This window comes from Pelophylax lessonae (assembly GCF_965119305.1).
Source record: "Pelophylax lessonae genome assembly, chromosome: 9".
Classification (NCBI taxonomy): domain Eukaryota; kingdom Metazoa; phylum Chordata; class Amphibia; order Anura; family Ranidae; genus Pelophylax; species Pelophylax lessonae.
In genome coordinates this window covers 19,695,152-19,716,628 of record NC_138776.1, presented here as the reverse complement: position 1 = coordinate 19,716,628, position 21,477 = coordinate 19,695,152, and the positions used below count along the sequence as shown (strand labels likewise).

At 45.2% G+C, this 21,477-nt stretch overlaps 1 protein-coding gene across 6 annotated transcripts in view; it reads left to right on the top strand.

Annotated features, from left to right (window-relative positions):
- Nucleotides 1-21,477, top strand: part of CRTAC1 (cartilage acidic protein 1) — a 1,069,217-nt gene that overhangs the window by 924,352 nt on the left and 123,388 nt on the right. For all 6 annotated transcript variants that reach the window (XM_082267474.1, XM_082267475.1, XM_082267473.1 and 3 more), the window contains exons 10-11: nucleotides 16,565-16,665; nucleotides 20,586-20,754. In XM_082267474.1, coding sequence (XP_082123600.1) covers nucleotides 16,565-16,665; nucleotides 20,586-20,754 — 270 coding nt within the window. The remainder of the gene's footprint in view (nucleotides 1-16,564; nucleotides 16,666-20,585; nucleotides 20,755-21,477) is intronic.

Sequence of the window (21,477 nt, the reverse complement as noted above, 5' to 3'; positions counted from 1 at the left end):
GGGGCGCCCAATTTTAGTCTTGCCTAGGGCAGCACAAAACCAAAATACACCACTGCTTCAGGGCTAAAATTATTTTTTAAGCATGTGTGCAAAAAAAATACAAAAAAACGGCTCCAATGGCCAAAGGGTTAAATAGAGTTCATGTTGATTGAGAGAGGGAAGTTTCAACTTTTTTTGTACATACAGGTTCACTTTAAACAAAACTCCCCCAGACACTATTGACATGTAAAGCTGCATTAATTGCCGATCTGCCAGATGGCAGGTTGTACTTTGGGCCTCCCAGGGGCCCGGGCACCGGCCGCTGCCGCATCTCATGTTTCTCTATCGCTGCAGCAGATTATATTGACATTGTAGATAAACCGAATACCCCGGGAATATGAAAATGTTCTATAATAAAATCATGCCTCACTCTCCATTCTATGGGCTGTTCTGAAAACTTTCATTCTATATTAAATATGGCCATTTATGAATCAGTGAACAGGAATGCGGCAAGAGAAGTGAGACTGAAATGAGAGCTCCTGATGGGTGAACAAATTCCAGGTCAGAGGAAGCACTGAATTCATGGAATTATAGAACTCCCAGTCCCAACCGTCCTGGATTCGCCGTGACAGTCCCGGATTCGCCAGAACGGTCTCAGGATTTCAAGAACATCTCGGTGTCCTGCAAATCTGGGTTGAATTCCGCAGTGTAGCCTAGTCCTGGGAGCCAGTTCCAGCACTTGACTTTGTCTGTCAGTGTCTGCCGCACAGTGCCCATCCAGCAACATCCCTCCACCTCCCCCACCCACACACCTGCCATACAGAATGGAAGAGGAGGGAGGATACATCTGCTCCTCTTCCACCCCATGTCCCCCCGTGTCTGCCCACAAAGCTTGTTGTGCAACCAGTCCTGTGGCTGTGAAGGGGTTGTGTGGACAGGAATTTTGAAGCAGTGCACACAGTGTCACTGCTGGAGCCTCTGGAGACCAGCCAGGCTCGGGTGAGGGAACTTACTCCTCTCTCTCTTCCTGCCTTCCATGTGCCATAGTGATCCTTCCTTTCTGCCTTCCATGTGCCTTAGTGATCCTTCGTGCCATCCATGTGTCATAGTGACCCTTCCTGCCTTTCACGTGTCATAGTGATTCTTCCTGCCTTCCATGTGCCATGTTGATCCTTCCTTCCTGCCTTCCATATGCCATAACGATCCTTCCTTCCTGCCTTTCATATGCCATAATGATCCTTCCTGCCTGCCCTCCATGTGCCATAGTGAACCTTTCTGCCTTACATGTGTCATAGTGATCCTTCATTTCTGCCTTCCATGTGCCTTAGTGATCCTGCGTGCCTTCCATGTGTCATAGTGACCCTTCCTGCCTTCCACGTGTCATAGTGATTCTTCCTGCCTTCCATGTGCCATATAGATCCTTCCTTCCTTCCTTCCATATGCCATAATGATCCTTCCTTCCTGCCTTTCATGTGCCATAATGATCCTTCCTGCCTGCCCTCCATGTGCCATAGTGAACCTTTCTGATTTACATGTGTCATAGTGATCCTTCCTTTCTGCCTTACATGTGCCTTAGTGATCCTTCGTGCCTTCCATGTGTCATAGTGATCCTTCCTGCCTTCCACGTGTCATAGTGATTCTTCCTGCCTTCCATGTGCCATATTGATCCTGCCTTCCATATGCCATAACGATCCTTCCTTCCTGCCTTTCATGTGCCATAACGATCCTTCCTTCCTGCCCTCCATGTGCCATAGTGAACCTTTCTGCCTTACATGTGTCATAGTGATCCTTCCTATCTTCCATGTGCTGTCGTGATCCTTCCTTCCTTTTTCCATTTACTACAGTGATCCTTCCTTCCATATAACAGTGATCCTTCCCTCCCTCTTTATCTCTCTCCCTAAGGGTAAGGGTTGGTTCACACTGGGGACTCCAGCTTGTGGTACAGCAATCAAACCACATTTTATAGGTACAAGGAAGCCCAGGTTTTGTTTAACAACTGCCCTTAAGCCCTTCCCACTATCATGTTTGGCCACACCCACGATCTCCCTGAAATATTCCTCATTCTCAAGTTCAAAAGTTGGGAGGTATGGAATTACTATGACAGCCAAGACGCTGATATTCTAAGAAGGAGGGGACAGCCTTCCTCTGGATGCTCTGTGGGGGTGGGGTTTTGTTTATGGAGGTTATCTATTTAATAATTATTTTTTCCCATCGGTTGAACTCAATGGACTTGTCTTTTTTCAACCTATGTGAGTATTTATTCTCTCAGCACAGGTTACCTTTAAACATTTTCTATAAAAGACCCCATTAGAGTCCCCACTTACATCAGAATACCCCCCTCTTAGATCAGGGTCTCCGTCAGAGTCCCCCCTTACATCAGAGCAGGGGCTGAATGGCAACTTTCAGCGCAGGGGACAAGTACAAACCAGAGGCCCATGGTGCAGCGACTTGGCCCCCCTCCCTCTCTCCCTCTTCACAGCCTGACCCCCATATCAGGATGAAGCTCCGCTCCAGGTACTCTCTACTCACTGGCCGAATCCTGGTCCCCGACCTGGCCAGCAGGGGGAAGTTAGGGGGTGCTGGGACAGCTCGGTCGGAGCTGCCTGGCAGGAGAGTGGGGCATGGAACCGGCCTCTGCTCAGACACAGTTTACACCATCCATGCTGGAGGGGGAGGCCTGTGCTTTGTCCTTGTCTTCAACCCGCACTCAGTAGGTCAGCAGTGGGGACTTTTTACTTCTCTTCACCAGCAATCCTTTAGGCATGTCTGTGGCAGAAGCAGTGAAGCAGCCTTTTTACGGGACATCAGAGTGACATGGGGGGGCAATTGCCCTCCTGCCCCCTGGCCCAGTCCTCCCCTGCATCAGAGTCCCTCCTTACATTAGAATCCCCATCAAAGTCCCTTCTTTCATCAAGGACCTCATCAACGTCCCCCATTACATCAGGTTCTCCATCAGACTCCTTACATCAGGATCCCCATCAGAGTTTCCTCTTACTTCAGAGTTCACCGTACATCAGGGTGACTATAGGAGTCCTCCTTACATCAGTAACTTGGTATCAGAATCCTTATCAGAGTCCCCATTACATAGAGGGACCTTTATGGGGGCCCTTATGTAATGGGGACTCCCATAGGCACCTTGATGTAAGGGTGAACTCTGATGTAAGAGGAAACTCTGATGTAAGGAGGACTCTGATGAAGACCCTGATGTAATGTGGGACTGTGATGAGGACCCTGATGTAAGAAGGGAGTCTGATGGGAACCCTTATGTAAGGGGGGACTTAGAGGGACTTTTATGGGGACCCTTATGTAATGGGGACTAAGAATAAGGATTCTGATATCAGGGGGGCTCTGGCAGGGACTCTGATGTAAGGAGGACTCCCATAGGCATGGTGAACTCTGACGTAAGAGGAAACTCTGATGGGGATCCTGATGTAAGGAGGATTCTGATGGAGACCCTGATGTAATGGGGGACTGTGATGGGGACCCTGATGTAAAAGGGGCTCTGATGGGGACCCTTATGTAAGGGGGCACTTAGAGGGACTTTTATGGGGACCCTTAAGTCCGATCTTACATAAGGGTTCTCATCAAAGTCCCCTCTTACATCAGGGTCCCCATCACAGTCCCCCATTACATCAGGGTCTCCATCAGACTCCTCCTTACATCAGGATCCCCCTCAGAGTTTCCTTTTACTTCAGAGTTCACCCTTACATAGGGGTTCCCATCAGAGCCCCTTTTACATCAGGGTCCCCATCACAGCCCCCCTTACATAAGAGTCCGCATCAGAGTACCTCTAAGTCCCCTTTACATCAGGGTCCCCATCAGAGTCCCTCTCTATAAGTCCCCCTTACATCAGGGTCCCCATCAGGGTCCCCATCACAGTCCCATCTTACATCAGGGCTCCCATCAGAGCCCCTTCTTAAATCCCCATCACTGAATCATGTCAAGCGTCCGAAAAAAGATCCAACTAAAATGTATTCATTAAAATAAATAGTTTTTATTAATTTATTTTTTTTAACCCACAAATATTTCTATAATATATAATGTGGCCCTCATACTGAATATTTTTGGACCCCTGACCTAGACCTAAACCAGCATTTAACCCTTACAGTACAGGCTCAGTGCAATGGAGCATTTTTCCTTTCCCCAGAGTTCAGCCTGAAAAAAATAATTAGGAATTAATGGGTACAAAAAAAATACAAAAAATAATATTTTATATATTATATTATTATATTATATTATATTTTATTATATTTTATTGTTATGTTATGTTATATTATATTATAGAGGATTACAGGTCCCCTTATATCAGTCCCTAATAATCTATAGTCAATAATATTATCAATAATTCATTTCTCTGCAGAGAATAGAGATTGCGATTTTTCTGCCAGCGCTGAGATTTGATTTAATATGAATTGCTCCCATTACACCACGTCTTCATCATTGTCTTCTTGTAAATTCGCAGAGTCTGAGCTGCACTTCTACCGATATTCCAGGCGGTGGCACTAGAGATTTGCGCATTCGTTACAAATTGCTGAGAAAAAGCGGTGTCGGAGTTTCCTAGCGTTGTTAATGTGAAGCCATGCTTTATATTTAGCGCTGCGGTTGTGTCGTCGGATGTCATTCTCTGTTTCTGAATTATCCCTACAATCCCTCCATCTCCCGCTAATCCCTCGAGGACGGTACGGCTCCCTCCTTGTAATGGGTCATCACACAATCTGCACTCCAAACCGCGCTTTCTTCTTTCAACATGTCGCTCGAAAAACTGGTTTCCCTAATCCCGATTTATGCAAAGAATTGCAATTAGGGGCTCATATTCTTGGAGAGACGGCTAAAAGTAGGAAATTGTTACTGAGATTAGTGGAGGTTTATGGGAAGGAATGCTAATTACTTTACTGGTTTATAGTCGCAGCAAATAATTATAACAGTCATGAAATACGGAGGAGAACTTTTACCAGAGAACTTTTTATTATATTGCAAAGTTGTTTATTAACCAGTTCTCCACTGAAGGGTTTGCCCCCTTAACCAGTTCTGGACTTGAAAAAATTCCCCCCTTAACCAGTTCTGGACTGGAAGGATTTGCCCCCTTAACCAGTTCTGGACTGGAAGGATTTGCCCCCTTAACCAGTTATGGACTGGAAGGATGTGCCCCCTTAACCAGTTCTGGACTGGAAGGATTTGCCCCCTTAACCAGTTCTGGACTGGAAGGATTTGCCCCCTTAACCAGTTCTGCACCTGAAGGATTTGCCCCCTTAACCAGTTCTGGACTGGAAAAAAAATGCCCCCTTAACCAGTTCTGCACCTGAAGGATTTGCCCCCTTAGCCAGTTCTGGACTGGAAAAAAAATGCCCCCTTAACCAGTTCTGCACCTGAAGGATTTGCCCCCTTAACCAGTTCTGGACCCAGAAGGATGTGCCTCCTTAACCAGTTATGGACTGGAAGGATTTGCCCCCTTAACCAGTTCTGAAAAGGAAGGATTTAATCCTTAACCAGTTCTGGACTGGAAAAAATGCCCCCTTAACCAGTTCTGAACTGGAACAAATTGCCCCCTTAACCAGTTAGGGACTGGAAGGATTTGCCCCCTTAACCAGTTCTTTACTGGAAGAATTTGCCCCCTTAACTAGTTCTGGACTGGAAGGATTTTCCCATTTAACCAGTTCTGCACCTGAAGAATTTGCCCCCTTAACCAGTTCTGCACCTGTAGGATTTGCCCGCTTAACCAGTTCTGGACTGGGAGGATTTGCCCCCTTAACCAGTTCTGGACTGGGAGGATTTGCCCCCTTAACCAGTTCTGGACTGGAAGGATTTGCCCCCTTAACCAGTTCTGGACTGGAAGGATTTACCCCCTTAACCAGTTCTGGACTGGAAGGATTTGCCCCCTTAACCAGTTCTGGACTGGAAGGATTTACCCCCTTAACCAGTTCTGGACTGGAAGGATTTGCCCCCTTAGCCAGTTCTGGACTGGAAGGATTTGCCCCCTTAACCAGTTCTGGACTGGAAGAATTTACCCCCTTAACCAGTTCTGGACTGGAAGGATTTACCCCCTTAACCAGTTCTGGACTGGAAGGATTTGCCCCCTTAGCCAGTTCTGGACTGGAAGGATTTGCCCCCTTAACCAGTTCTGGACTGGAAGGATTTACCCCCTTAACCAGTTCTGGACTGGAAGGATTTACCCCCTTAACCAGTTCTGGACTGGAAGGATTTGCCCCCTTAACCAGTTCTGGACTGGAAGGATTTACCCCCTTAACCAGTTCTGAACTGGGAGGATTTGCCCCCTTAACCAGTTCTGGACTGGAAGGATTTACCCCCTTAACCAGTTCTGGACTGGAAGGATTTACCCCCTTAACCAGTTCTGGACTGGGAGGATTTGCCCCCTTAACCAGTTCTGGACTAGGAGGATTTGCCCCCTTAACCAGTTCTGGACTGGAAGGATTTGCCCCCTTAACCAGTTCTGGGCCGGTGGGATTTTCCCCCGTCAATGACCAGGCCATTTGTTGCAATTCGGCACTGCGTTACTTTAATGGAAAATTGCGTGGTCGTGCGACGCTGTACACAAATAAAATAGATGTCTTTTTTCCCCACAAATAGAGCCTAGTTGCTCCCCAGCACCACGTGTAAAACTGCGGTGGGTGATCAGGAATTAATTTTCTCTTTTTTTTTTTTTTTTTTACCACTTGAGGTTTTACCCCCCTTCATGACCAGGCCTTTTTTTTTTTTTTTAATTTAGGGTAATTTAACTGGTAATTGCACGGTCATACAACGCTGTACCCAAAATAAAATTTATATCATTTTTTTTTTCACGCAGAGCGGCGATCGGTGATGCGGTGTGTCACACTGACACACCGCATCTCCGATCTCGGTAAAGAGCCTACTGACGGAGGCTCTTTGCCATGTGACAAGCTGTGTCCAATCACGGCTGGTCACATAGTAAAACAGGAACAGCCGTTGATTGGCTTTCCTCAGTATGTGCCTGACAGACACGAGTAGAGGAGAGCCGATCGGCGGCTCCCCTGACAGGGGGGGTCTGCACTGGTAATCAGATCATTGATTACCAGCACAGACCCTCGGGGGGGGGGGTGCCACTAGAACCACCAGGGATGCCCACCCATGACCCCAGGGATGGCAATCAGGGCTCAGGGAGCCCGCCAGTGCCCTCCCCATCAGTAATGCCTGCCAGTGCCCTCCCCATCAGTGCTGCCCACCAGTGCCCATCATTGCCATCTATCAATGCCGCCCACCAGTGCCCATTATTGCCCACCAGTACTACCTTTTAGTGCCCATTAGTGCCCATTAGTGCCCACCAGTGCCGCCCGTCCCTGCCGATCAGTGTCCACTAGTGCCGCCTATCAGTGCCCATTAGTTCCCACCAGTGCCACCTATCAGTGCCCATCAATCCCGCCTATCAGTGCCCAGCAGTGCCGCCTATCAGTGCCCACCAGTGCTGCATATCAGTGCTACCTATCAGTGCTGCCTATCAGTGCCGCCCCATCAGTGCCTCCTCATCAGTGCTCATCAGTGCAGAAAAAAACTTTTTTATTTACATAATTGTATAACATAAACAAAAAAACTTTTTATTTTTTCAAACTTTTCGGTCTTTTTTCTTATTTGTTTAGCAAAAAATACATTTTCTTATTTGTTTAGCAAAAAAGAAAAAACCCAGAGGTGATCAAATACAACCAAAAGAAAGCTCTATTTGTGGGGGGAAAATGACATAAATTTGGTGTAGGTACAGTGTTGCATGACCGCGCAATTGTCATTCAAAATGCAACAGCGCTAAAAGCTGAAAATTGGCCTGGGCAGGAAGGGGGTGAAAGTGCCCGGTATGGAAGTGGTTAAATCTGTATTTTTAGCTAGAAAAGCCTATAACCCCCAAACATTACATATATTTTTTTTTTTTAAGGGAAGACCCTAAGGAATAAAATGCTAATTGTTGCAATTTTTAATGTCACACAGTATTTGCACAGCGGTTTTTCAAACGCAATTTTTTTGGAAAAAAAATATAATTGAATACATTTAAAAAAAAAACATTCTAAAATATAAATATGATGTTTCGCCAAGTAAATAGACGCCTAACATGTCACGCTTTAAAATTGCGCACGCTCGTGGAATGGTGACAAACTGCGGTACCTAAAAATCAGCATAGGCGGCTCTTTAAAAATTTTTACAGGTTACCAGTTTAGAGGTACAGAGGAGGTCTAGTGCTAGAATTATTGCTCTTGCTCTAACGATTGCAGCGATGCCTCACATGTGTGATGCAAACGCTGTTTACATACCGACTTACGTATTCGTTCGCTTCTGAGCGCAAGCACAGAGGGATGTGGGTGCTTTAAATTTGTTTTTCCAATTTATCTTATTTTTTATTTTTACGCTGTTCCTATAAATTTTTTTATTTTTTATTTTATCTCTTTTATTCTTATTACAGATGTAGCACCCTCCTAGGTAGGTGCTATAAAGACAGATTATAGTTTTGGATTTTTTCTGATTACCAGAAAAAATGGCAGGTAAATCTTTATTGTTCTCCGCCTACCAGAGAGCAGGATCTATTAGTGAGGTCTGCTCATTGTGCTTGGGTGCAGCTCAGTGTGTCTGACGTATTTCACACTGGTCCAATAGGGAGGCATATTGGACAGTGGGAGGAAACCTGACAAATGAGTGCACAGGCATTTAGAACAGCTCTGGTGATTGGCAGAGGAAGGCACCTTGGTGCATGCTGGGATACTGTATAAATGCCAAGGGCACATGTGCTCAGGGTCTTTCAGCTGGAGAGCGGGGTCCCGGAGGGAGAGGGCGGCTGCCTCCTCCTCTGTAGAAAATGCCATTCAGCCTCAGGTGGTTGACCTCAGTCCTAAGAGGCTGGTCAGGAAAGGGTAGGGGACGAGCAAGCGGCCCCACCTCCTCTTGGACCATACCAGGCCACAGGCCCTCAACAAATAGGGTGGGTGGGTGCTTTGGAGCAGGAGGGGCTCTGCACCCCCCCCCCCACCCCAAAGCACCTTGTCCCCATGTTGATGAGGACAAGGGCCTCTTCCCTACAACCCTGGGCAGTGGTCATCTGCAGGGGGGGGACCAGTGACATTACTAAAAATATGCACTGTTACTGTAATAATGACACTGGCAGGGACGGGGTTAACCCAGGGGCGATAAAAGGGTTAAATGTGTGGCTAGGGAGTGTTTTCTAACTGTGTGGGGGATGGGATTATGGAATGAACTCAGGGACCTGTGTTCCTAAATAGGAGGATCACATGAGCTCTGCATTGATTCCTGTTTACAACAGCAGACCGCCGTTCTCTCTCCACGGGGAGCGATCGTGGGTGTCCAGCGGCAATTGTGGCCGCTGGCACTGTGAATCAGCTTTCCCGCTGGCGAATGGGGCACATTTGCTCAGGGTCTTTCAGCTGGAGAGCGGGGTCCCGGAGGGAGAGGGCGGCTGCCTCCTCCTCTGTAGAAAATGCCATTCAGCCTCAGGTGGGTGACCTCAGTCCTAAGAGGCTGGTCAGGAAAGGGTAGGGGACGAGCAAGCGGCCCCACCTCCTCTTGGACCATACCAGGCCACAGGCCCTCAACAAATAGGGTGGGTGGGTGCTTTGGAGCAGGAGGGGCTCTGCACCCCCCCACCCCAAAGCACCTTGTCCCCATGTTGATGAGGACAAGGGCCTCTTCCCTACAACCCTGGGCAGTGGTCATCTGCAGACAGGGGCTTGTAGGAATCTGGACACCCCCTGTAACAAGAGGGCCCCCCCAGATCCCGAACCCCCCCCCCATGTTAATGAGTATGGGGTACCCCTACCCATTCATCCCAAAAAAGGCAGCACAATGTAAATAATGACAAGAGACAGTTTTGAGAAGTCCTTTATTAAAAATTTTCCTCCGGTCTTCTTTCTCCGGTCTTCTCCCTCCGGTCTTCTTTCTCCGGTCTTCTCCCTCCGGTCTTCTCCCTCCGGTCTTCTCCCTCCGATCCTCCTCCGATGATGCCTCCCGTGAATATACGGGGGAGAAGACCAGGGAATGATGGCCCACTAATGATGCGAAATTCAAACGAAAATTCTTATGCTGGCCATACACTATACGAAAAATCGTCCGAAATTCGGTCATTTGAACAGTTCTTACGTTTCTCGGCCAGTTAATGGGCACGAATCGGTAATCGGTTGTGATTTTTTGTGAGCTGAAAAAAAAACGAAGGACAAGTTTGGAAATTTTCTGACGAACGAACGAACGATAAATTAAAAGGTTAACCACTTCTGGACCGGAAGGATTTTCCCCCTTAATGACCAGGCTATTTTTTGCGATTCGGCACTGTGTTATTTTAACTGACAATTGCGCGGTCTTGCGACGCTGTACCTAAATACAATTGATGCCATTTTTCCCCCACAAATAGAGCTTTCTTTTGGTGGTATTTGGTCACCTGCGCGATTTTTATTTTTTGTGCTATAAACAAAAAAAGATTGACGATTCTGAAAAAAAATTATATTTTTCACTTTCTGCTATAAAACATTCCCAATTAAAAAATGGAAAAATCTATTTTTTTTTTCATTATTTTTAGGCCATCTTGTTTTCTGATACATATTTTTGTTAAAAAAAAAATCCAATAAGCGTATTTTGATTGGTTTGCGCAAAAGTTATCACGTCTACAAACTAAGGGAAAGATTTATGTCATTTTTATTTATTTATTTTACTTGTAATGGCGGTGATCTGCGATTTTTGTAGGGATTGGGACATTGCAGCGGACAGATTGGATTCCTAACTGACATATTTGGGGCGGGGGGGGGGGACCAGTGACATTACTACAGTAATCAGTGCTAAAAATATGCACTGTTACTGTAATAATGACACTGGCAGGGACGGGGTTAACCCAGGGGCGATCAAAGGGTTAAATGTGTGGCTAGGGAGTGTTTTCTAACTGTGTGGGGGATGGGATTATGGAATGAACTCAGGGACCTGTATTCCTAAATAGGAGGATCACAGGAGCTCTGCATTGATTCCTGTTTACAACAGCACGGGGAACGATCGTGGGTGTCCAGCGGCAATCGTGGCCGCTGGCACTGTGAATCAGCTTTCCCGCTGGCGAATGGGGGCGCACGTGGATTCGCGCTGCCCAGCCAGCCTGCCGCAGTATACAGTATCTCACAAAACTGAGCACACCCCTCACATTTGTGTAAATATTTTATTCTATCTTTTCATGTGACAACACTGAAGAAATGACACTTTGCTACAATGTAAAGTAGTGAGTGTACAGCTTGTATAACAGTGTAAATTTGCTGTCCCCTCAAAATAACTCAACACACAGCCATTATTGTCTAACCGCTGACAACAAAAGTGAGTACACCCCTAAGTGAAAATGTCCAGATTGGCCCCAATTAGCCATTTTCCCTCCCCGATGTCATGTGACTCGTTAGTGTTACAAGGTCTCAGGTCTGAATGGGGAGCAGGTGTGTTAAATTTGGTGTTATCGCTCTCACTCTCTCATACTGGTCACTGGAAGTTCAACATGGCAACTCAGGGCAAAGAACTCTCTGAGGATCTGAAAAAAGAATTGTTGCTCTACATAAAGATGGCCTAGGCTATAAGAAGATTGCCAAGACCCTGAAACTGAGCTGCAGCACGGTGGCCAAGACCATACAGCGGTTTAGCAGGACAGGTTCCACTCAGAACACCCCTCGCCATGGTCGACCAAAGAAGTTGAGTGCATGGCTGTGTGTTGAGTTATTTTGAGGGGACAGCAAATTTACACTGTTATACAAGCTGTACACTCACTACTTTACATTGTAGCAAAGTGTCATTTCTTCAGTGTTGTCACATGAAAAGATAGAATAAAATATTTACAAAAATGTGAGGGGTGTACTCACTATTGTGAGATACTGTATACTGCGGCAGGCTGGCTGGGCAGCGCGAATCCACATGCGCCCCTATTCGCCAGCGTATATGCAGCAGGCAGTCGGCAAGTGGTTAATGTATTTCTCGTCCAAACTGTTTGCAGTAGTTATATGTGAAAAAAACAAACAAAAAACTGATTCATTTATGTCCATTGAACGATTTCTTGGTCATGACATGATGGCACGATCGTGTTCCTTTTTCGAAAATGAGTTTGAACGATTTTTCATATACTGCATGGTCAGCATTAGGCTGGCCATACATGGGTCTAATTTTGAAAGAATGTTCTTTGGAAAATCAGAAATTTTGTGCGTTTTGTGATTCGATGATGCCACTATTAAGTTCGAAATTCGACCAACCAAGCATTCGTTTTCACCTCATATTGCAACAAAAAATAATTTTTGTGGCTGGGAATCTTCCTTTCTTTCCGGGAATTTTCATTTCTTGCACTCGTGCGCATTTCTTTTTCGATTATATTTCTCGCACAATTCTTTGATTAGAAAATCATTCGTTCTTCAAAAAATTGCCAACATGCCCGATCACTCAAATTTGATGACGGCACTGAAATCGGCCGTTGGTGCGAAATTCAAACGAAAATTCTAAGATAAGATTTTTGAAAAAAAAATTATTTTAAAATTTGACCCAAGTATGGCCAGCCTTAACCACTTCCGGGCCGCCCGCTGTAGTTTCACGTTAAATACTGGGGTTAAAGCAGCAGATAGCTGCCATAATGCTGAGACCAGTGGAGGTGGAGAGGAGGGGGAGCTGCAGCTGCAGAGAGGTGCAGGATCTGTAGGAGGAGTTGTGTCCTCACCTCTACTGCCAACTGCTAAGTTGGGAGGGTCCTCTCTGCAGCTGCAGGGGGAAGCACAGGATCTGGCAGAAGAGTTCTGTCCTCTCTGCTGCCATATGCTGAGACAAGGTGGGGGCAAAGATGAGGGAGATGCAGCAGCTGCAGGAGAGGTGCAAGGGCCACATGAAATGGCCTGGAGGGCCAGATTCGGCCCCCGGGCCTTGTGTTTGACACCTGTGCTCTAGAGTCTCTGCTAAAAAAAAAAAAAAAAAAATATATATATATATATATATATATATATATATCTATAATGTTTGGGGGTTCTAAGTAATTTTATAGCAAAAAAAAAAAAAAAAAACTATTTTAACTTGTAAACAACAAATGTCAGAAAAGACCGGTCCAGTAGTGGTTAAGATTTTCGAGAAAAAATGATTTCGAAATTTGTGCCATGTATGGCAGGCCTTAACCGTTTGCCGACCGCCGCAAGTACATATACGGCGGCGGTCAGCCCCGGCCAGGCAAAGTGATGTATATATACGTCACTAGCCTGTCACTGGCTTGTGAGCCAATAGCGGGCGAGCGCGCGAGCACTGAGGCGCGCGCCCGCCCCGGCTCGTTCCCAGACAAGTCAGTGCGTGTGACCGGCGGACCTGATGTCCGCCGATCACTCGCGATCGTTCGGCGGGAAGGGAGAAAGGCAGGCGGCTAATGTAAACAAAGCCACCTGTCATTCTCCCCTGTGTAAAAATGGAGATCAGACGGTTCTACTATGTAGGACCGTTGATCTCTGTTTTTACAGTAGTAGCCATGTCCCATCAAAGTTAGAATCACGCCCCTAGGACACACTTAACCCCTCCCTCTCCAATACAGTTAACCCCTTCCCTGCCAGTGTCATTTTTGCAGTAACAGTGCATATGTATAGCACTGATTACTGTAGTAATGTCACTGGTAACCCCAAAAGTGTCAAAAATGTCAGTCAAGGGTCCGATCTGTCCACCCCAATGTCGCAGTCCCGCAAAAAAAATCGCAGATCACCGCCATTACTCGTTAAAAAAAAAAAAACACCAAAAATGACAAAAATCTTTCCCGTAGTTAGTAAACGCAATAACTTTTGCGCAAACCAATCAAAATACGCTTTTTGCAATTTTTTTTTACCAAACATATGTAGCAGAAAACAAATTCCGTACCATCACTGTATGGTACGGAAGCTCCACTGTGTGTGAACGTAAAGCATTGCAAAGGGTGGTCAAAACCGCTCAACGCATCACTGGCACCCAATTACCTGCCATTGAGCACCTTCACCACAGTAGATGTCTGCGCAGAGCTCACAACATCATCAAGGACCCTTCGCATCCCAGTCATAAACTGTTTAACCTCCTTCCATCACGAAGGAGATACAGAAACTTGCGCACCAGAACCAGCAGGTTCAGGGACAGCTTTTTTCCATCCACCATCATACTACTGAACTCAACACTACACCGTTAATCCCTACAAAACAAACACAAACAAAAGACTGTGTATGCCCTCTGTACTATACGTGTACATACTACATAGTATATCTTTTCACTTCTCAGTACATCTGCACTATTTATATTTGTATGTATCTTTATCATTTCGGTACATTCTGCCCAACATTTCACACTCATCTGTGTATGTAGTGTATGTGTATGTGTATGTGTATATATATATATATATGTATGTATATGTATGTATGTATGTATGTATATATATATATGTATATATGTGTGTATATGATGTGTATATATATTTTTTAATTTGTAAATATTCTAGATGGTTATCTACACTCTTGCTACATTTTGCATTTCTGGTAGATGCTAAACTGCATTTCGTTGCTGTGTACCTGTACTATGCAATGACAATAAAGTTGTATCTATCTATCTATCTATCTATCTATCTAAATTGGCCGAAAAAGTTAAAAAATTTTGATTTTTACATTTTTTTTGGGAATTTAATATAAAAAGATGTGAAAAATATTGTTATTTTTGCAAAATTGACGCTCTTTTTTTGTTTATAGCGCATGATCAAAAAATCGCACAGGTGATCAAATACCACCAAAAGAAAGCTCTGTTTGTGGGAAAAAAAGGACATTGTTTAGGTACAGCGTCGCACAACCGCGCAATTGTCCGTTAAAGTCACGCAGTAAAAAATCGCAAAAAAAACCCTGGTCAGGAAGGGGGTAAAATCTTCCGGGGCTTAAGTGGTTTAGCTGGCCATGCACTATACGAAAAATAGTTCAAACTCATTTTTGACCTGTGATCAAGGTTCATCGCCGAAACGCTTTAGCCACCTTGTCTTTTTACTTTCTGAAGTGTGACAATAAAGAATTGGAAGATTTACAGAGTTGCTGCCTGATTACATTATCGTATGCAGATGAAATTGTATACAGAAATATAATTAACATAAACTAAGGAACAACCAACACAAAAAGTATACTAAGAAAAAAATTAGCGCTTACATAAAAAAAAAAAAAAAATAATAAAATAAGAAGCAGCAACTTAAGTGCAAGACAAACACAATACAAACCAAATATCAAAAAAGTTGCGCTATATAATGTGACAAAGATTAAGGAGTTAAATCATCATAATTAAATAAATGCACATACTGTGAAATTATCCACAATGTGAAAAGAAATCCATATCAACGTGCATAGAACTAAAACACCAGTGATAATGTTCAATTATAAATGAGCCGCGATGCAGCTGTGCGTTTCTTCTGTGATGAAAGAAACCTTCACCGCTCAAAGTGACTCCTTCACCAAAAACTAGATGGCCTCTTACCAAAAAATCATAACCCTCAAGGTCATCAACACTAGTGGCATAACCCCTGCCAGGGCCTCTGGGGTGAGAGGTAGCTTGAAGTGTATGGATCCAAAAGGCTGTCAACCCCTACATCTGCCTCCACTTGCTATGACTGATACCACTCCCCATGAAAAAGATAATAATCCTTTATAGTGTAAATTGTATCTATTTTATTGTAAAATTAAGAGATGCACTCAAGACAGAGAACGCATAAAAAAAATCTGGCCGGCTGATTCAACCTCGCCCCTCCTTCCGTGATATCACGCAGTACGTCAGCACGTCTTGACCCAACACGTTTCGTCACAAATGACGTCGTCCTGAGGAACGAACAGTATACTACTTTCCCACAAGCAACTAGTAGCTGACAGTGACTTAGTTAACTTGAGCTAATTAACTAGTCACTTAAACCAGCCTAGGTGGAGTGCACACAATACTAGCAGACATACAAATAATAAGTGACATAATTAACCATGGAATTCACATCTAAGCAATTTTTTAATTATTCAGGAGTCACAGACTTCATGGAAACGGTCTACAACAGGCTATAAGTCTCACAGTGTAAAGTGGGTTTAAATCTTCATATATCTTTTGAGGGATATTGTTGATAAATATTATGGTCCCATTTGAAGTAATCCATACCATATTCCCAGTGTCTATTAAGTAGTTGTCCATCATTTTCTCAGTCACCCTGTGCCCCTAATAGACACAGGGTGACTTACACATAAGAGGGGTCTAGGGAGCTGAAACTATGGTTTCCCAACATCTCCAAGGAAGCTGGGTTCCACAAGCCCCCCCCCCCCCCCCAATCCAAATTGACTCCCGTCACAGCCAGCAATTTAACTATATGAGATGTCTGTGTGACATTTCAATAAAGTTGTTACAAAAATAAATAAAAACAATCTTTGCCCCACCACACAGCACACCAGCCTCTTTGTTGCAGTGCAGCGCCTGGTGTGAACAAGTTCTTGGTACTTGGTGCCGTATGTATAATCCATGTATGTGCCCCGGTCATGCCTCCGATGGTAGCCGGGTTTTGTGCTGTTGGTCATCGGTGTGTGGTCACCTTTACTCCAAGACTTATGGAATTATTTTGGTGAACTCTCTGTAGGTGGCGCTGTGACGGATTTTGACGGTGACGGTATGCTGGATCTAATCCTTTCTCATGGAGAGTCCATGGCACAACCAATATCCGTCTTCAAAGGCAAGCAGGTAAGAGTCTATTCTTGCTCCTCGGAACTGTAAGGTGTTAGTGAGGAAGAAACGACCTTAATGTGTGAATGACACAAAGCCCACTGGTGTGTCTGATAGGCTTTGGTAAGGGAATGACCCACTAACCTACTTTGTTACACCTCCATACCTGGAAGTCCAATAGGCTTGTTTGTGTTTTCTACAATCAAACACATTCATGCTTTTCCTAAATAATGGAAGCTGTAAGCTCTTTGTTCTGTAACAAAGCCACCTTTTATACTGTAAGACAGGAGTCTCCAAACTGCGGCCCGTGGCCCTTTGTTTCCCTTTATCCAGCCCTTGGGGCACTACTTCTCCCAATGACACCAACAATGGGGCACTATTGCTCCTACTGACACTGATTACGTGGTACTATTCCTCCCACTGACACCATTGATGTGGCGCTATTCCTTCCACTGACACCATTGATGGGGGCACTGTTCCTCCCACTGACACCAATGATGGAGCACTATAGCTCCCACTGATACCAATAATGGGGCACAGTTCCTCTCACTGACACCAATGATGGGGCACTATTCGTCCTTCTTACACCAATGATGGGACACTATTCCTCCTACTGACACCAATGATGGGACGCTATTCCTCCAACTGACACCAATGATGGGGCACTATTTATCCCACTGACACCAACCATGGGACACTATTCCTCCTGCTGACACCAATGATGGGGGACTATTCCTCCCACTGACACCAATGAAGTGCAGTATTCCTTCCACTGACACCAATAATGGGGCACTATTCCTCTCCCTGACACCAATGATGGGACACTATTCCTCCCACTGACACCAATGATGGGACACTATTCCTCCCACTGACACCAATAATGGGGCACAGTTTCTCTCACTGACACCAATGATGGGGCACTATTCCTCCCATTTACACCAATGATGGGGCACTATTCATCTCACTTACACCAATGGTGGGTCACTATTGCTTCAACTGACACCCATGATGGGACGCTATTCCTCCAACTGAACATCGATGATGGGGAACTAATTATTTTTATGCTGTAGGACAGGAGTCCCCAAACTGTGGTCAATGGACCAGATGTGGCCCTTTGTTTGCCTTCATACAGGCCTTGGGGCATTATTCCTCCCACTGACACCAAAGTTAGGGCACTATTGCTCCTACTGACACTGATCATGGGGGTTTATTCCTCCCATTGACACCGATGATGGAGAAATATTTCTCCCACTGACACCAATGATGGGGCACTATTCCTCCCACTGATACCAATGATGGCGCACTATTTCTTCCACTGACACCAACAATGGGATACTAATTCTCCCACTGACACCAGAGATGGAGAAGTAGTTCTCTCACTGACACCAATTGTGGGAAACTATTCCCCCCACTAACACACTATTCCTTTCACTGACACCTATGATGTGGCACTATTCCTCCTCCCACTGTCACTCATGATGTGGCACTATTCCTCCCAGATACACCAACCATGGGACACTATTCCTCCTAATGACACCAGTGATGGGGCACTATTCCTCCCACTGAACACCGATGATGGGAAACTAATTCACTCACTGACAACACTGATGAGGCACTATTCCTTCTACTGACACCAATGATGGGGCATTGTTTCCCCCAACAACTGTCAATGATGGGGAACTAATTCTCCCACTGACGCCACTAATGGGGTACAATTCCTTTTACTGACACCAACAATGGGGCACTATTCCTCCAACTGACAGCAATGATGGATCACTACTCCTCCCACTGATGCCAATGATGTAATTTTCTTATGCCTACTGATTACCAATCCTATAGCATTTTATACTCCCCTGGGCACAGTCCAGCCCTCCTAAAGTTTAAAAGGCAGTAAACTGGCCCATTGCTTGGAAAGTTTGGAGACCCCTGCTGTAGGATATAGAGATCTATGATTCTGTTTCTGTAAAACTACATCTAGCTCATACTTGAACCAGCAATCCAACTTATAGAGTTTGATCCTGGTACACTCAAAAATGAATGAGAGGGGTCTCGTTACATGAGACTGCCAGGTTGCATTATCCAAGACTTATGCTAGACCAGTCTTTCTCAACTTTTTTACCTTGTAGCAACTTTTGAAGTAACTGCCAGTTTTAGATAAAGAATAAAGGGTGCCTAGAGCAGCCTTTGTCAACCTTTTTAATATGTAGGAACCCTTGAAATAATGTTCTGGTCTCAGGAGACCTTTGCTAAAAATGACTTCATCTTCAAGGGTAGTCTGAAAAGTTCAGGATAAGAATAGGTATACGGTGGCGCAAGCAAATAGCATTACACTAAAAGGTAGTCCGTGGGGTAGCCATGTAGGCTACCCTAATAGTCTTTGTTGTAGGACAAGGAACAGTCCATAGACTCAGGGCCAGCCTAGTGGGGAGTGGAAGCAATCTCCAAACATGCAAGATACAAAGAGAGAAAAACAGGCGCCTCTGAGTAAAGACTGTAACATTTAATGGGCAAGGTACATTAAAAACTTACATCAAGGTAAGTGAATGTAAGTAAAAAGTCCTTCTGGCATCCATGTACGGTATGGGGCCACCTCTGATGGTCAAAGATCCTCTGTGATGCCGTAAGATCCTTGGACGGCAAGTGCGGCTCACCCTGCGTTCCATCCTGCGGTCCTAGCCTCAGTCCAACTACAGTCGCACTACTCCACTTCCTGCGGGACAGGAACAGGAAGGACAGAGAGGATCTTTGACCATCAGAGGTGGCCCCATACCATACATGGATGCCGGAAGGACCATGTATGGTATGGGCCACCTCTGATGGTCAAAGATCCTCTCTGCCCTTTCCGAGGCGCCTGTTTTTCTCTCTTTGTATCTTGAAAAGTTCAGGGCCTTACATGGAAGATATGACGACTCCACCGCCAATTTAAGCTTCTTCTTCATGTCACCACATCCTCCAAGCAGACCATAGCCAAGGCTTGGAAAACTAGCCTCTTTATGGGTATAACCCAAGCCATGATTCATGCCAATAACCCAAGCCATGATTCATGCCAAAATAGAGGCTGTCCTTCAGGACGCGGTCCCGAAATTTTAAAAATTATGGACTCCTTGGATTACCCATTTTCTGCCCCCTGGCCTTGACATCGCTTTGCTGCGCCCATGACCATACTCTGGGTCATGATTGTAAACTTATTCAACCTTCGGTCCTCCGGTCGGTCCTCCCCTGGGGGGAACATGCACCCCACGTCTTCCCCCCTTCACTCGACCTTTCCCCCTTCTCCCCCCCCCTTTTTTTTCCCTCTCTCCCTCCCCCTCTACCTTCTGCTTCTCTCTTCCCGCCTTTTAGGCTGCCCTTGATTATTTCCACCCACCCATGTATCATGGTCTCCCAGACTCCTCATGCTCTTTGGCATTGTCCCCCGTTGGGGTGCCAAGGGGCTTTGTTTTTAGTGTTGTTTCACGTCACTAGTGGGGGACGACAGCGCAAATTAATCTCCCCTATGACTTGCATTCTTCCTCCCGCTTGTTACTCTACATCCCTGTTAAACGATGTTACTATTAACGATTTTGTTCCACTCTTTGTTTTCGTACCACAGTTGAACACTTCATTGTTGTTGATTCCTTGTCTTTGGTACCTACTGTACACACTCGATTGCCACACTCGATTGTACACCCTTTATTCTTAATAACATTTTTTGAACAAGGAAGATATGACGACTCTTCCAGATGTTCAGCACTGAAAATGGTGCATGTGAACTATACGGGTTTTATTCGCTTGTTGCAAACAGTCGGTAACCCCGTAGTCAGGTTGAAAATGGAGAACGTAGAAGAGGAAAGCTTGCAGTGTTCCATTAGTGTGCTTTAAATAATGAAAAAAAAAATGTTACATTTGTTTAAGTACCAGCTTACATAGCTCTCTAACATATATGCTAATTTTTCCAGGGTCTGAAAAACCATTGGCTTAGAGTAATACCCCGGACCAAGTTTGGTGCCTTTGCTCGCGGTGCAAAAGTAGTTCTATACACAAAGAAGAGCGGAGCCCATCTGAGAATCATTGATGGTGGATCAGGTTACCTCTGTGAAATGGAGCCGGTGGCTCACTTTGGTCTTGGTAGGTACACAGACGTTTTCTTTCCATTTCTGTATGGTGTGCCGAGCAGCCTCGGTCCGTCACTCCACACGTCAGAGCTGAAGGAACTCTAATTAGGTTCTAAAATAGAAAAGACTACAACACGCTTCTTCACCAGTCACACGAGATCCATGTTCTTTCCTCTGTTGCCTACATTTCCAGACAAGTAGCTTAGCAACAACCTGGGGTTGGCTGAATAAAAGAAAGATTTCAAGACATATTTATGTTAAGGTTGTCAAACACCAACCTGCTATATATTCTACACTGTGTGCACAATTATTGGGCAAGTTGTATTTTTGAGGATTCATTTCATTATTGAACAACTACAGTGCTCTCAGTCAATCCAAAATGTTAATAAACCTCAAACCTGAATATTTAGGAAAGTAAAAGAGAGGTTTTGGCTTTCTTATGAGACCCTTAGGAGGCTCTTTTGAGTTTGGTATGGATCTTGGAAGAGAACTCCACGCCAAAACAAATAAAAAAAACAGCATGAGGTCCCCCCCAAGACCATACCAGACCCTTCGGTTTTAAGGTGAACCCCCAAGCCAAAAAAAAAAACTGCATGCCCCCCCCCCCCAAATCCATACCAAGAGGCCTACCAGATGCCAATAAGCCCCCTGCCCGCAGACCACCACAGTCACCCCTCAGGGTTCTCAGGAAGAGGCCCTTGCCCGCATCAACATGGGGACAAGGCCTTTGGGGTGA